The sequence below is a fragment of the Hesperophylax consimilis genome, chromosome 8 (assembly GCF_061612785.1).
Source record: "Hesperophylax consimilis isolate HC1 chromosome 8, BYU_Hcon_1.0, whole genome shotgun sequence".
NCBI lineage: Eukaryota > Metazoa > Arthropoda > Insecta > Trichoptera > Limnephilidae > Hesperophylax > Hesperophylax consimilis.
This window is the reverse complement of record NC_142843.1, coordinates 33,186,564-33,202,332: the sequence shown is the minus strand read 5'-3', so window position 1 is coordinate 33,202,332 and position 15,769 is coordinate 33,186,564. Positions and strand designations below refer to the sequence as shown.

Genomic DNA, 15,769 nt, shown 5'->3' with positions numbered 1-15,769 from the left:
TTTTTGTAAAGTATGAATTCATTCAATCCTTTTTCAATCAACGGATTCCAGAGAAAACATAGATTTGTAAAGAGATACGAGACCAAAACTAGCTCATGCCGAAAGCGACGTTGCTAGGATACAATTTGTTACAACTACACCGTCACCAAACTGCGTTTATTAGTACGATTTTAAAACTGAACTGATGCAGTATTTATGTGTGTATCTAATTATCAACATTCAACTCTCGGGTGGGTTTTTTATTTATTAGCAAGGCTGTAATAATTGCAGAACCTACGATGCATCCTCTACTATGCGCTACCGAACAGTAGAGGATGCGAAAGTAAATAGTTTAAGAAGACATGATACGATCAAGTAAATCAAATAGTTGAGTTGAAACATGTCAAGAATTCGAATATTTGCCGAGACAGAGTTGTGTGCCGGTATGTCTCTTATGCCTACCTCTTTAAGAAACAGAGTGATAAATTGTTAATTAGTTTAGTTTTAGTTAGTTAGGCACAGAAATACTGTTCTTTATTTGTACATAATAATATCAGGCATAATTTTTCACCCAACATCGTACAAACGCAAGTGGAAGCTCTAATTGAATTTAACGCACTTGGAAGGTACGTGTTGGTTTTTGATCTTAGGGTGGTACTTTTATGGACAATCAAAATCTTACTTCAGTTGTTGTTGTGGTAGTTGACGAAGCGCAAGTTGTGTTCACCGTCAAGACCCATTCCGCTCCAATGTTAAAATTTCCTCCACAGACGTTGGAGACGCAGGGATCTTTTCCTAATGCTGTTTCACCTACAACAAAGAAACCTTTTCATTTCTGAGGGAAGTTACATATAAGTATGAAGATCTGTTCACTAATCATAAAAAAACTTTATCGTGTTTTATTTTTGGGGTATTATACTACTTATTTAGTCAATGTCTTCATTACAGTGTCTGCCTTCAGGGCAGAGTCGATGGGTAGGGCTCTAGCAAGCGGAAGATCGCGGGTTCAAATCCCTGTGTGCGCGAATAAGTTTTATTTGATTAGTTAGTGTTATTTCACAAATTACTTATTTAAAATAATATATAGTGTATTTGCGGCACGTTCCAGAGTGGAAGATATCCTCAGTATCGCCCCGGTATAAGACCACCATTGAGAATTGAGACATTGCTTGAAATAGCTTGTACTTTCCCAACTTCCTCTTCTCCCCATCTCCTTCTCCCTGCTGCATTCAGCCTCACAACATACCCAATTTGGGATGCCATAGTCATAAAAACTGATACCGTGTCGCGCGCGTCAATCCTCCTAGTGTGAATATTTTATATTACATGAACTCATTTTGATATTTTTTTGATTTCCTTATCTTCATGATTGTTGACTGCAGATTATTGTGTTGGTGTCACTTCACTTTATCATCATCACGTTTACTTGATAGTGTTCAGTTTACATATGTGAATACAGACTTCCATCGAAATTTATACATCTGCCCTGATAACGGATACTGTAACATTGTTCAAAACATTGGCTAACAAAGAAGGAAGCGCAACATGGCATAATAAATAATAAAACCTGATAATACTCAAAAGAAAAGCTGTGAAAATCTCAAATCATTTTGAAAAAGCCATTCAAGAAGCATTTCGATTTTGAGTGGTAATTTTTCATCATAGCTCTGGAAAAAGGAGCAAATTTAGTATATAATAATAATATTTGGCTAATTTACATAGCGCCGTTTTCGTGAAAAATCACCTCAAGGGCGCTGTACAAATATAATTCTTAAATATTACTAGAACTACTGACTTAAAACTCGTGACTTACATCTAAGAGTTATATCCAGTGACTTAAGACTAAGGCTTATAACTTATAACTACTGTCTTAATGGCATATATATTTACATATGTAGAAACTTACAACTAACATTAACATTAACAATCTAATTTTACTAGCGCCAGTTATATGTATCATAATTTATTTGTGTGAAATTATACATTTAAATTAAATTAAAGATTATTCGATCACACGGAGAAAAATGATTACTGCAGATTTATTAAAATCCTGTTAAAAACAGGACACCAGGGAGTTTCCTAATAATTTTTTAGTATTTTACGAATATATCGGAACACTTGTTCATGCACCTGCTATATATATATATATTTTTTTTTTTTAAAAAGAAAGACAAACATTCCCGGGTTACGAATAACCCAACAATGTTTGAAAATCTCCTACTACCACCACAGAAAGCCGAAAATGTTGCTTGTGTTGTGATGGAGGACTTAGCCAGCCGAGGAATCGAACACGCGACGCTCGGGTGAGACCCAAGCGCTATGCCCACTCAACCACTGACCGGTCTTGTTAATATATTTAATGACGAAATGCGAATATATTATAATTTTTTTGAGCACGTGTTCCGACGTCACATTAATACATTCCTTTTTACTAAAAGTTTAACATTAAACCTATAAATTCATTCGTTACGAATAATTTTCAGAGATTCTTAACCTTTCCTTATCTGTGGTGTGTATTTGCTACACATTGTTTCTAATAACTTTAATAACTCTATAAATATAATAAATTCTGGGTTCAGATTTTAGATATTCCTCCGTTATACATTTATGCACTGAATTAAAAAATAATATTTTACATAGTTTTGAAAGTCAATTAAAAATCAGAGATTTTTGTTAAGAATCGGAAACAAATACACCAATACAATCAACCGTGTGATTCTGCTAGAGTGTGCGAGGAAATGACACGCTATTGATGTTCCGCTTTATTGTTCCCGGGAACATGAGAAATCCACACGTCCGCAGTTGTATTTTGATTTAGACCATCGATACCTACGATTGCACAGCTGTGTGTGTGCCAGCCGCCAGCCGCCAGCCAGTCGGACGCGGACCGTCGTTAGGCGTGGACCTCTCGCACGTTTTTTTAGCATCTGCCGATGAGTTTTTCATGTTTTAAGCAATTAAAATATAATTATTATCACTTTTGATATAAAATATAATAAACATAAGCGATTAGCTATGAATATTCATATTTTTCCGATATTAAATCGCTTTTTTGAGATGGGTATTGACTACAGAGCACCGAAACGCGTGGATTTTTTTAGCACGGTAAGGGAAAAGTTTAAATTAGCAAATTTAAAAGCAGTAGCAGTAAGTTTTTACGTGAAAGGGGCTAACACATCGATAGATATTAAATTAATCGTACCTAATTCAGTTTCTGGTAAATCGTCAGTTTCCGGGCAAGTTAATAATTTCCTCACATATTTTACAATGTAGGAATCATTTTCTTCGAAATCTTCAATCTCTCGAAATTTGCCGTGAATCAGAACTGTCAAATCGTTATATATGCCTTTTATAGTCACTACCTTGAACACAGGCTTTGCAAGGTGACGAAAATTGGTGAGCCTCTCTTCCAGCACGGATCTTCTCTTTTTGGCGTGCCTCCTTTTCTCGTGGTCCGGAGATGTCAAGTTTATCAAAGCCCTGTTTACAGAAATATAGCCGTATGTTAGAATACTGGTTATAGCTTCCTCTGTCAAATGTTCTAGAGCAAATTCACTGGAGTTGAATTGAAGTAAAATTGCACGGGTATTTTTAAGTTCTTCTTTATCCTTCACGAACAACACTCTCTCTGACTCACTACCAGCAAACAAAGACGTTTTTGTCTCCAAGCACCAATAGAAACCATCGCCATCCGTCTGAACGTTGATCCGATTATCGCTCATTTGCTGGTTGGTAACTTCAACAGGGTAATGCTTTTTGGAGTCAGTGAAGCACCTAATATTTGATAAGCTTGATTCATCCCCCAGGACATAGAAATATAGCTGGTCCTCCCTGAAAATAATAAAAAAATATGTTTATTGATTTTCAGTATATAAACAATTTAATCGCACATATTCACAATACTATTTATAGACTAGGGTAGTTGTGAAAGAAAAAATTCTCCAAATGAGATTTGATTTGAAGAATTTTTCAAATAATATAATAATTATGTCCATATGATTAACATAGCATGTTAATCCCTCACGTAGCATAAGTATTGCGAAGACGAATGGGTTAAAAAGTGTATATTTATGTTAAAATCAAACTTTCAATTATTGTAGAGAGTTTTCAACAATACTAAATAAATATTTGTTCAACTCACAATGTCGTATTGTAAACGATCTGGTGAACCGGAAGATTAACAAAATATTCACATATGACACTGTTGTAGACTTGAGAGGTCTCTCGCGTGACCCACTTGTTGTCTAGCAGTACCACATTTCCATTGACCTGCAAATCAGCGTTTGGAGGGAAGTTCCACTCTGTTGTTGAAATCTGAAACATAACGCGATGAAATCTTTCTCAAAACATCAAACTAAAGATCTGAACCGTATACATAAATAAGGAGTTCTTGTAATGCCGACCACCCAAAACACCCGAACACCTTCTATTTCGAAAATACCTAAATGCATGGCTATGCCGTGTGTTTTTTTCATGACAATTGTGTTATCAATCTTACGATGCACTAGCAACTAACATCTTAATCAAGCCAAATATTTGATGCGCTCTCCAATTATTCTGTTTGGCACGATTAATTGTCAGTAATATTCTCCCTTGAGAAGGTACATTAATTCGAAAACTGTTAAATCTTGTGGTATTTTATAAATTAATATTGATATCATAGTAAAATATTTATTTAATAATAATTAAATATTCATTTACATGGGAGTAGTCCGCTTTGATTCCGTATAACTTCGACCACTTTATGATACCATGCAGGAACATGTGCTGATATTGCTTTTGATTATTGAGTTTTTGTAAAATTATTCAAAATCGAATGGTCGGCGCTGTACACCGTATTTTTAAATCGGAATGGTCGGCGCAGTAAGTCGTATTTTGAAATCGGAATGATCGGCGCTGTAAGCCGTATTTGAAAATCTTATCTTTACTTTATTTAAGTATGAAAATTTTAAGTTACTATTATTTTACTTTGTGTATATAATATAGTTGTTTCAAAATAAAGTAAAACATTCATGATTTTCACGTAGGTATTATTTAATTCAAACAAGCATGGACCACGTGATACTTTTCAAAACATTTTTAGACGAATTAAATAAAAAGATAATTACATTGTCTGGAAGATCTGTCCATATCGGTTTTCCTTCGATCATCTGTATTCCAAGTGGAACTTCTTGCCCGGATAAGTAACTAAACTCATTATGGTTTATATAGACATAACCTCGGTGTGGTAGGAAGCCATCAGCCTTTTCGCAGAGGGCGTGGGATTGGGACCAAGTGGCCCTCACTGCCACTCTCCGCGATGACACTGGGGGGCGCTGCACGATATTCATACATGTTGGGATGGGTGCTAAGAAGGGCAGGAAGTCTTGAGTGGGGCAATTCCAGGGCGCCACATCAGACTTAGAATACTGCATAATCACACATAATCTGGAATACTTTGTACTGCAGTCAACGGGGAGGATTTCGCCCTTGGCAAGGTCGACGACAGCGCACATCCCACTGCGCGTGACATTGATCAACGATATATCCAAAGGCTCCCCCATCTTTTCATCGCCTATGCGCCAATTGATGAAGGGTCCTCCATCGTATGCCCGCACGTAGTCCGTCCAGAAAGCGTTCTTACCATGCTCGTTCGATATGAACTTATACTGCTTGTAGAAATCGATTTCGACTAAGTTTCCGGAGCATCGTTCGTATTTCTGATCGCTCGTTTCGAAGGATTTGATCTGATAGCAGCTTATCTCATCGGGTGACTCATAGAAGCCAATGGGGCACTTTGTTAGCTCTTGTGTCCGTACGGGACGAGACAATATGCACAAACACATCAGTCCCAGGATTGCATATTTCAGTTTTGAGCATTCCGAATAAGGTCGGCCTTTCTTGACACGCCATTGGACAGAATCTGTTTCCTGCAAAACAAAAAATATATTTCAATTAGGCACCAACAATAATTAGAATTTTATACCGGAGTACAATCATTCCCCATGAATTTATCTAAAGTTCATCGCTACCTGAATAATTTGATGGTGTTCGATTGGGTTAGGATTCTTTTAATCAATTTAATAATATTACCTAATAAACAGATTCACTTATACATTGTATGTTTTTCTTCAATCATGGCAAATTCATTTTGTGACATAATTTTAATTTAAATTGCAGACATTTTATTTCTGGTATTTCATTATCATTACTTTTCAGAACAGACTCAGCCTAGTGAGGTAATTTACCAAAAAAAGATTTTTAACTATTGTATTTTTTTCAAATACATGTTCATAATGTTATATTGTTAACAGATTTATTGTTTAAACCAAATAACATTTTTTTAAACTAGTGGTAAATATATAATATACGTTTCTTGGTATTAATTAATACGTCCAGAATAATTCGTGCTTAGGAAGGAAATGTGTAGGTACATAGATAATTTCAGAGTGCAAGATACTCTCAGTATCGCCCTGGTGTGATACCACCATTCAAAATTGAAGAGTTGCTTGAAATGGCTTTAGACGTTTTGTTGGCCAGATTTGAACAGCCAGGTACTCCCCGCCTTCCTCTTTCCTATCTCCTTCCCCTCCCCACTACCTTCAGCCTCACAACATATCCCATTTGGGGATGCCATGGTCTCATTGGCTGCATCCCAAAAAAATATATTTACTGGTACTTGTTAAAAGTATTTTTATATATCAATGTACAGGTACTTGTTTAAAAAGTATTACGTACTATCAAGTACAGTTCACAACAACATTGAACAAATAATAAAATGTATTGATAGAGAAGCAAATTAGTAGTACGGTCATCAATCCATGTACAAAATATGTGTCGTGTCATCACGCGTCGAGTATAAAAATGGAATACAAAAATAAATAATTATATTGCACCGTAAAGAGGCAAAAAAGAAAAATGATATAAACAAGTGCAAATTTGGGATAATACCTAACTTTTTTTAATGCCATATTAATATTTATGATTTCTTTGAATTTTGTAGGCGAATTGGAGAACTTTTTATTATTTTGAGAATATAATTTCAAATCATACCATTTTCGTTATACAAATGTGGGAGAGACTGAGATTATTGTTTTCATATTTATTTATTTTTGACAAGTATGGATATCAATATACTATTTTTTAAATTTTCAAGCTCGTAAGCACGCAATAATACATACGCATTATGAATAATAATATATTAAAACTATTATATTGCTTTTATTTTTCCGAAAAGTTAGCGACATCTACTCGCACCATCCGGAAGCACAGTGCCTTGCAATACAAAATGGAGAAATGTTGTGAAATGGTTGTGAACTTGGACTAGTTAGTTCGTTGTCAACAGATGGCAGCACTGAGGTACACAACGTATATTCAACAGACGGTAACAATGGATTAAATGATTTGAGATTTTTACAAGCTAATTAGTTTTTTGGTTGTTACACTGTTTTGGGTGTCCTCCTTTTTATCCAACATTTCGGACACTGTAATGCTGTACGAAACGTCGGCTAAAGGAGTAAGCGCATAATGACATGGTAACCCAAAAAATAATCACGATACCTGCACACTGTTCAAATGAAAGAAAATGCGACAAGTTACAGATATACCCACTGAAAATTAGTTTACAAATACAGGCAATATAAATAAATCATGAAAGAAATATTTTCCGTTATCATTATTGACATTATTACTGTGAAGGTATATTTTTTTACAATTTATCATTTTTACAATCTGCAGATAACGTCCATGGGAGTTTAAATGGCGATTCGTCAGTTCGAATGCAATTTAAAAACCACGTCAACGAGCAGTTTAGATCGCAAGTGTTTCACTCTCATATCTCGAAACTTTGGGGGTGGTATTCATGGTAATCCGAGAAAAATATTCTAATGAAGTTTTTAAGCAAAGCAAATAATAATAGTATTATAAAAAATACAAATAAATAATGTCGATTTCATAGTTTAAATAATTTTCAAAGCCCACTAAAACGATCGAAATCTGACGGGGTACTCGTGACGTCATACGTACCTCGATTTTGTCAGTTGACAATAACGTCAATTCCACTCGGGTCTCGAGTATACGCAGCTCAACTTGGCACCAAATTGTTTACATTCCTAATGCATGTGGCCGGCCAACCTTTGAGGTAGCGGGATAAGTGCAGTCAGAACCCGCTGACCAACCACAAGTCGTTTGAGTGTCTCACGGTTTTAATTGTTTTTAAATGAGAATTTATTAATAGTATAATTATGAAAAATAATAATTCTATAATCAGAATCAGGGTTTTATTTTTTTTGCAAGGCATAATTTTTTTACTCAATTCCTTACATAAGATTTTAAAAAAGCGTGTAAATTCAAAATCACTGTAATTTACAGAACAGCCTTTCTTAATTCAAGAGAACAGCTGACGATGGAGAATAAATAATAATTATTAGTGTGTTATACGCACCTTTTGTAAACCCGCACAAAAATAATAAAAGTATCATTTTTTTATTTGGGCACAATGAAAAAAAATGTCAGCAGGTCTTCAAACGCCCTTACTAAAGTAAACGACTTCAAATACTCACCCGGTAGGCATTTTGTACACTGTAAAGTGTAACTCGTGTATAAGGTTGACAACATTCCGCGCCAACATTAAGTGCTTTAACAGGCAACGTGGAGGTTGGCTAAATTATTTGCCATATTCGTTTCGCAGTCGATAATTACATAAATAATTAACTTGTTACAACGATGTATTTTTTTCTTGCATTTATTTTTCAATGGCGCTAAGGACTACAGTGCCCTGTTATCGATTGCTAGTCGAGCGTTCTAGATTTTTTTATCTGCCAAACCCGGTTATAACAACCACACTTATAACAAGATCATGGTTGTAACGAGCAAAAAACCAAATGACTTACATAATTAATAAAATAAAATAAAATACTTTTTGTTTTAAAACGTTTACCCTGAAGATGCTTCAGTAAAGCGAAACCGGTCGGTTCTAAAAATTATTAAAAACGCTAAATTGGGTAGAACCAAAAGGTACTAAGTCAGTGGCGATTAGGGTTTGCAATCCCGCAAACCCGCCAATCCGCAACCCGGCGGGAATTCAGCAATAGGTATATGAATCCGCGGGTTTGCGTGATTTAAAAAAAAAAACTGAATTTACTCCAAAACATGTTGGTTTGATGCGTACACGCTTCTGATTAGCAATATTAGCGTTTTCAAGATTTGACAATGAAAAAGGGGTGACCGGATAAATCATCACAATGATAATTCATCACATCTTTATAAAGTTATATAAAGTCATGGAAACTAATGAAACAAAAACTTTTTTTACTGGGTTAAGTAGGTTATGTTGTAATGGACCTGTTTGGGGTAAAAGAACGTAAAGAATTTTTTTTTCATAAATTAAAATACGTTCAGAGAATAGGGAGAAACGAACAGACTATGGACATCTTTGGGACATACTAGAAGCTTTATTATAGAAACCTACGTCGGTAATAGGTGTTAACCACGTAATAATTGAAAAGGGGCGCGTTGGGTTTCAACGAATCAGACCATTCCCAAAATCAATTAAATAATTTTTCGCCAATCACGGAGACTAGGGGCGGTCTAAAGACGCGAAACACTCTAGGTTGATTTACTGTTGAGCTAACCTTGGGATCCGGTCTCACGATGCGTGTAAAGGCACTTGGAATTCGACGATAAATTTGCATTCTAGGGCAGAAACGAAGCGATACCCAACCATCGATAACGAAAAAGGGGGGTGACGGTTTGGTGGGAGAAGAGGGGGTTTTTAGAATGTTTTGGTCCAGAAGACATATTACAAGTTGATCCTCGTAGAGAGAATTGTTTACGTTCGCTGAACTTCTGAGTGCTCTTTCAAGTGGCCACAGTGAACACAAATTTTAACTTAAGATAGGACGTTTGGCCGAAATTGCCTAATTATATTAACACGGGGGAGATGCAAGTTGGGTAATTAAGAAAAGACATAAAAGTTAATGGGTCACGAAGTCTTTGATTAACGATCAAAATTTTACGACCTTTTTTGCGCGTAAACAAAGTTACGAGGATAATATATTGAAATTCCTGGATGAAGCGAGAAAAGAGTATATGGGTTGGGCTAAAACAAGACGCAAAAAACTGTAAAAACAGGGATGTACTGGGCGTAGATCACCGAAAAGAAAGGACCAGGAATCGAAAAGAAACCCGAAAGGTAGTTTAGCTCATGATGGAAGAGGTTTCAACGACTCGGGTAGTGGACAGCGATGGGTTACGAAAGATTACCAGAAGATATGCGGCGGATATCACGAAAAGAGTCAAAACAGGTAGGCGAAATTACAAAAACGTGTCGGATCAAATTTTGGAACGAATGCCTACGTATGTCATCACCGAGGGGAAGGTATATGTGTCCTGGGATCACCCACGGATCGTGTAGACACCAATCAAATGCTAGAAGGCAGCACACAAGGAAGGATACTGGATTGCGCAAGCGCTGGACATAATAGGTGAAAAGCTTCCGTTAGTTGGGATAATTTATCGATTATATTATCGATATCAATAGCGAATTTCTCGGAAAGATTTCGAAAACAACGATATAGAAATGAGCTACACCTAGTCTATAGGCCGGAAATCAACCAATATTACGGACACAACACGCGTACGAGAAAAAATAATCAAATAATTTTGCGCAATAATCTACATCGCCGAAAATCATTTACGGGAGGGCGCCCGGAAGTCAGGTCACCGAGTACACGCCTGTACCCGTCTCGGCAGGGTGGTAGGTATCTACCTCAACTCGGCAGGCGGGAACCAAAAACCCTGAAACGGGGTTATGCAATTCTAAACTTAACGGGAAGTGAAACCTCGAATTCATAAAGGCGAAAGTCGCACAAATTTTAAGTCGATTTATTCGAAAAAACATTATTAAATAGCGTTGTTTGGAGGGAATGAGGGCTTTTTAGTTTTAACTTGGTTGGAGTCGGTCTTCGAGAACTTAACGTCGCGACAGTTTGGTGTGCTATCTTTAAACTAAACTGATAGAGTTTTAAATATAGTGAAGTTGTGGTTTTAATATTAATTGAAATAATTGGAGTGTTTTAAAATTTAATTAGATTCAACCAAAAAAAAAGGGTAAACTCATAATTAGACGATACTAAATTCACGGGTTGGAGTCTCTTGGTTCAGACTAATATAAAACGATGAAACTCGACTGCGGTAATGTTTAATAATAACGCGTGTGCCGTAGAGGAGAAAAAATAGAGAACCATAATAAGTATCAAATGACCAGACGAAAACGGCTAAGTCAAAGTTCTAAATTTATTGTGAAATTGAAGAGACAGCGTACATTGATCAAGAAAAAAATAATAATAAAAATCGTGTAGAAACGCGGCGAATGAATTTACTCGGAGAGTAGAATTTAATAAGAGCTAAATACATCATTCGTAAATCACATGTGGACCTTCTGGTCAAAATTAATAATAATTCATTTCCAATATATAAAACGTAGAGTAAATTGCTCATTTGAATTGGGGGTATAGACAGTGTTTTCCTTGCGAGCACGGGAAGGATTTTAACGGTTTACACGATATAAGAATTTTGTGGAAAAAATCGAAGTGAACGTGGCAAATAATATATGAAAGGTTCTAGGGAGGGGGAGGGGGTCGGTGACTCTCCATAGGAGAACGGCGCTATATAGATTACCGATAGTTCGCAATAAAACACGGCTGAAGCTACTTCCGTGTTTTACACGCTCATACTCAAAGGGGTAATGAAAGGCTAGCTAATAACCTTCGAGAGTTGCTTACGGGAAATAAAGACAGGATAGATCTCGGCAAATACTTACTTAGATACTCTGAAATACAGATAGGGAGAGATATCTAGACTAGGTACAGTGGAGGCCAACAAATACCTATGCATGTCAACTATCAACTTACGGTTAGGGAGGAAGAGATCTTCTATTGAAAGAAATGATCCGCTTAAACATTCCGAATTCTAGTATCCGGTAATTTATGTGCTATCTACGGGGCGGCGTATGAAAGTAGAAATTTAGCTAGAAAAAATTAGATCCAATATGGTTATAGTCTCTACTGGCGAGTAGACGGGTGACATAGAGAATCGATTTCGAATTTAATACGAACCTTTAACGGCTTAGGGGCTTCTACTCATACCTACAGTTCCTGGACGCGGATTAATGTACATGTCGTCGATATCCCGACTGGATTGGTAATATTACGCTTTTGGGGTAAGTGAAATTGCATGTATATATATTTCCAGAACATTAAAATTGCGACGAAGATGGGGCTGCAACCAGCAGCTCGGACAGGGCTGCGATACTGGTAAAATAGTATCACATTTAGAACTGTTTGCTTGCTTCTAACAGCTGTGTTTAGCACGAGGCCAATGACCTACTTATTTGTAAGCAGTTAGGGTCGACGCACGGCCCAAAAGGAAGAAAAGGGACCCCCATAAATCACTTGACGTCCGTGTCTGACGACAAAAGTCGTACACTCTACCGAGTTGGCAGCCGCGCAGGGGCACCCCAAATCAACATGGAAGCGACTAGCTGCAACCAACTCATGCTCAAAACAAATAAAAAAATCAAATTAATAATATTTGTATAACCTTATATGTTCACTAACAAATTCCCAAATACCTTTGGCCTCGGCTTAGAACTCGCCGTTGGAGTATGTTGTCCGTAAGCTGTCTTGGGAAAGCACACAACTTCCTCAGCTCAGAAGATTTTCTACTTTCCTCATCACGCGATTTCGGGGCGTCAACGTTGTATGGAGAATCACGAAGAGTTCGGGAGGTCATCCCTTTTCGCGGAGCCGGGTCGGATGAGAGGACACGAGAGGCAGTATGAAAATTAATGTCAAGTTGGAATGTTTGGGCCTTGGTTCGCTGCGAAGGCGTTTAATTGAACGGGCTCCAAGTCTTTCAAAATCGCGTGGAGGGGACGTCGGCGTGATGAACGAGGGTTCAAAATCGGAGGACGAACACATACTAAAGCGGGGTTTACCCGGAGGTTGATGCAACTCGACTGGAAAACCCTCGAGATCCTTTGCAGCAGCTTCCGTGAGGTGGATAGTAGGCCTGGCGGCTAGTGGACGTTGAAAGCCCCACCAGAACAAACCTACTTGAAACATGCACGCGTTTAGCATCATGACAAGGGACGCTATGAAAATTCCCCTTTTACAGTCAGTAAAGTAGTCCGTCGGAGGAAGCGGGGCGGGGTGATTTGGGATATTCCAACAGGTGTATTACCTCTCCCTCTGACGTGAGCGGTCCGGAGGTGTCAAGGCGACTATAAGAAGAAGTTAGACCAGACCTCGGGGAAAGCCAGACACGTATTGGTTCTTGGGGTTGTGCATTTGGAAGAATAGCGACCATTTCATTTGGGGCAGTGAGGTGCCGACCCAGTTTGCAAAAAAAAAACCTTTTCTCGTCATTCAATCCGTTCCCATCTCCTTTTCTCTCTCGTTTCCACTTCCATTCGCAACACCCAAAGTTTACTAACCACAGCTAAATCCATCTATCTAGTTTCAGTACACCATTACAGAGGTCGACGAGGGAGTCCCAGTACTTATGCGAAAACAACACCCCATTCAACGAAGGGTTTAACAGCACGTACACAAAGGGGGGGGGGGGGTACGGTCCTATGTCACAATCTAGAGTTTATAAACACGGGGACATTAGGTAAGGGCGGGGATACAAGGAAATTGTAGAGATATGATAGAAACTACTAGGTCAATTAGCAATAGGGTCCAGTATTCGAAAGTTAGGTGAGACACGTACTCGTTTCTTGTAGTACTCGCTGAGGGTCGATGGACGTTTTCCCCACACTTTGGCTAAAAAGAACCGGGAGTTACCATGGAAAGGAGACATTAAATACCTACCACCCCATAACGGTGGGCTTCGAATTAACAAATCACACAACGTGAAGTTAAGGGATTTATTGTAGATCAACCCCAAAGCGAAGGCCTTATTTTACTGTGTGCAATATCGCAGGGGCGGGGGATGTTTAGAGTTAGCTAGGCTCAGCACGATATCATTTTGCAAAAGCGAACTGAACGCTGGGGATAAAGAGGTATAAAAACCTCATTCAAGCGAGTTAGGACAATTAGGAGGTCGAGTCAACACAATGTTAGGTTAGGTTAGGTTAAAAAAAAAAATTGTCATCATTTCTAATGATTTTACATCACTTTTTAAAAGTGTGTTGAATTGTCACTGTGTTGAGTTATCATGGAACCGAAAAAGGAACTCATCTTAATGCTAGAACGAAAAGCATGGAGCTTCATCGCAAGTTCGGAAATTTTGAGACCCAGAATCAATTTTGAAGAAAGAGATGTCACTTTTTGAGAACGGAGATATCAGAGGGTGATACTTTCAGACAGGAGTGTATATAAGGTGGGGTGTAGGAAAGTTAAACCAAAATGTACTGTACATGTTGTCTTGTGGAGTTGCGTCATAAATCTGATTCATCAAATTAATCAAAGTTTTTGGACTAAGATCGTGTTCGGTATTTTGCACATCGATGTAATTACACGATCAGAATGTCTTAATTAAAAAAATATGTATAGTAAGACTTCCTAGAAAATGTAGGTATTTAATGTTTACCTACTAAAAGGAATGTATAAAAATGATCTATCGCACAACGTTTAAATAATACGCATTCGCCAAAGTTGGTATAATTAATTCAACTGCATCGATTCAATAAAAAAATATAGTGTAGTAGCGACTATCTGGGCAGCGTGGACAGCCGCGACAAAAATTAAGTGCACATACTCGTATATGCAAATATTTTTGAAACTTTTTATATTTATGATCAACTAGCCTAACTTCATTTGAAATGTTATTTTTTATTGGTATTTTTATATGTTTATGCTATGGTGTTAAAATACAATTTAAAAATGTGATACCCGTGGTAATAATGAGAGTATAATTATTAAACTGTGCAATGTAGAGACTGAGGGTAATTAGTCTATCAGCTAGAATGAGGCAGGACAGCAAAGAAGCTGAATACTTCTTCAGACAGCCGTTTAGAGTGCTGTACCTCACAAGAGAGGAACGGGACACAGCTCCAGGTTCAATCTTCAAAACAGGGACTAATCTGGTTCACAGTCTGGTCCAAGATAGAGGAAGGATCGGGGGCCGGGGGATGTCTGCAGGGATCCGAGAGGGAACTCTGTATATCTCTAGGAGCACACTGCATTGTGTTTCAAGCTGAGATGAAAGCCATCTTATAGAACGTACATATCGGGTACAGGAATAAGAACGTTAGAATATATTATGATGGCCAGGCAGCGCTCCAGACTGGTGATAGATGTAAGACTATTCTTGAAGAACTTGCTACCATTAATAAATTATCCTGATCTGTGTTCCAGGATATAAAGTATTGAAGGTAATTGAGCGGGCTGACGGACTAGCAAGGAAAGGGACCGAAGTATAATGTAAGAGCAAAACTATGCAAATAATGAATCTACTATGTATTTTTTGTATATTCTTTGAGGTACCAACACAAACCCAAATTATTATTACACATTTTATTTATCAAGATTTTAAAACGCAAACTCTGAACATAAATCATGGATCTTATTTGTATACACATACGTCTTTACGTTATTTTCTTGTAGTTCCCATTCGCTGTAAAGTGCCCGGTTGACACACTTGCCCGGATACCCGGATGCATGTGAGACGCCACTGAAAAATTGTATTATTCGTGTTGCAGCTAAGTGGAATCTGGTTACCAATGGGTACCTACTTCAACATGGTGTAGTGACTCCTACGACCAACAAAGCAGCTGTTCTAGAGTGTCTGTACCTGTCTGTTGTAA

The 15,769-nt window shown here is 37.6% G+C and overlaps 1 protein-coding gene across 1 annotated transcript in view; it reads right to left on the bottom strand.

The window, feature by feature from the left end:
* LOC149421912 (uncharacterized) overlaps window positions 1-15,769 on the bottom strand; it is a 66,724-nt gene that overhangs the window by 4,389 nt on the left and 46,566 nt on the right. The window contains exons 2-5 of the mRNA XM_089634602.1: window positions 5,088-5,888; window positions 4,121-4,293; window positions 3,182-3,810; window positions 662-789 (exon numbers count right to left, since the gene is read on the bottom strand). Coding sequence (XP_089490728.1) covers window positions 662-789; window positions 3,182-3,810; window positions 4,121-4,293; window positions 5,088-5,888 — 1,731 coding nt within the window. The remainder of the gene's footprint in view (window positions 1-661; window positions 790-3,181; window positions 3,811-4,120; window positions 4,294-5,087; window positions 5,889-15,769) is intronic.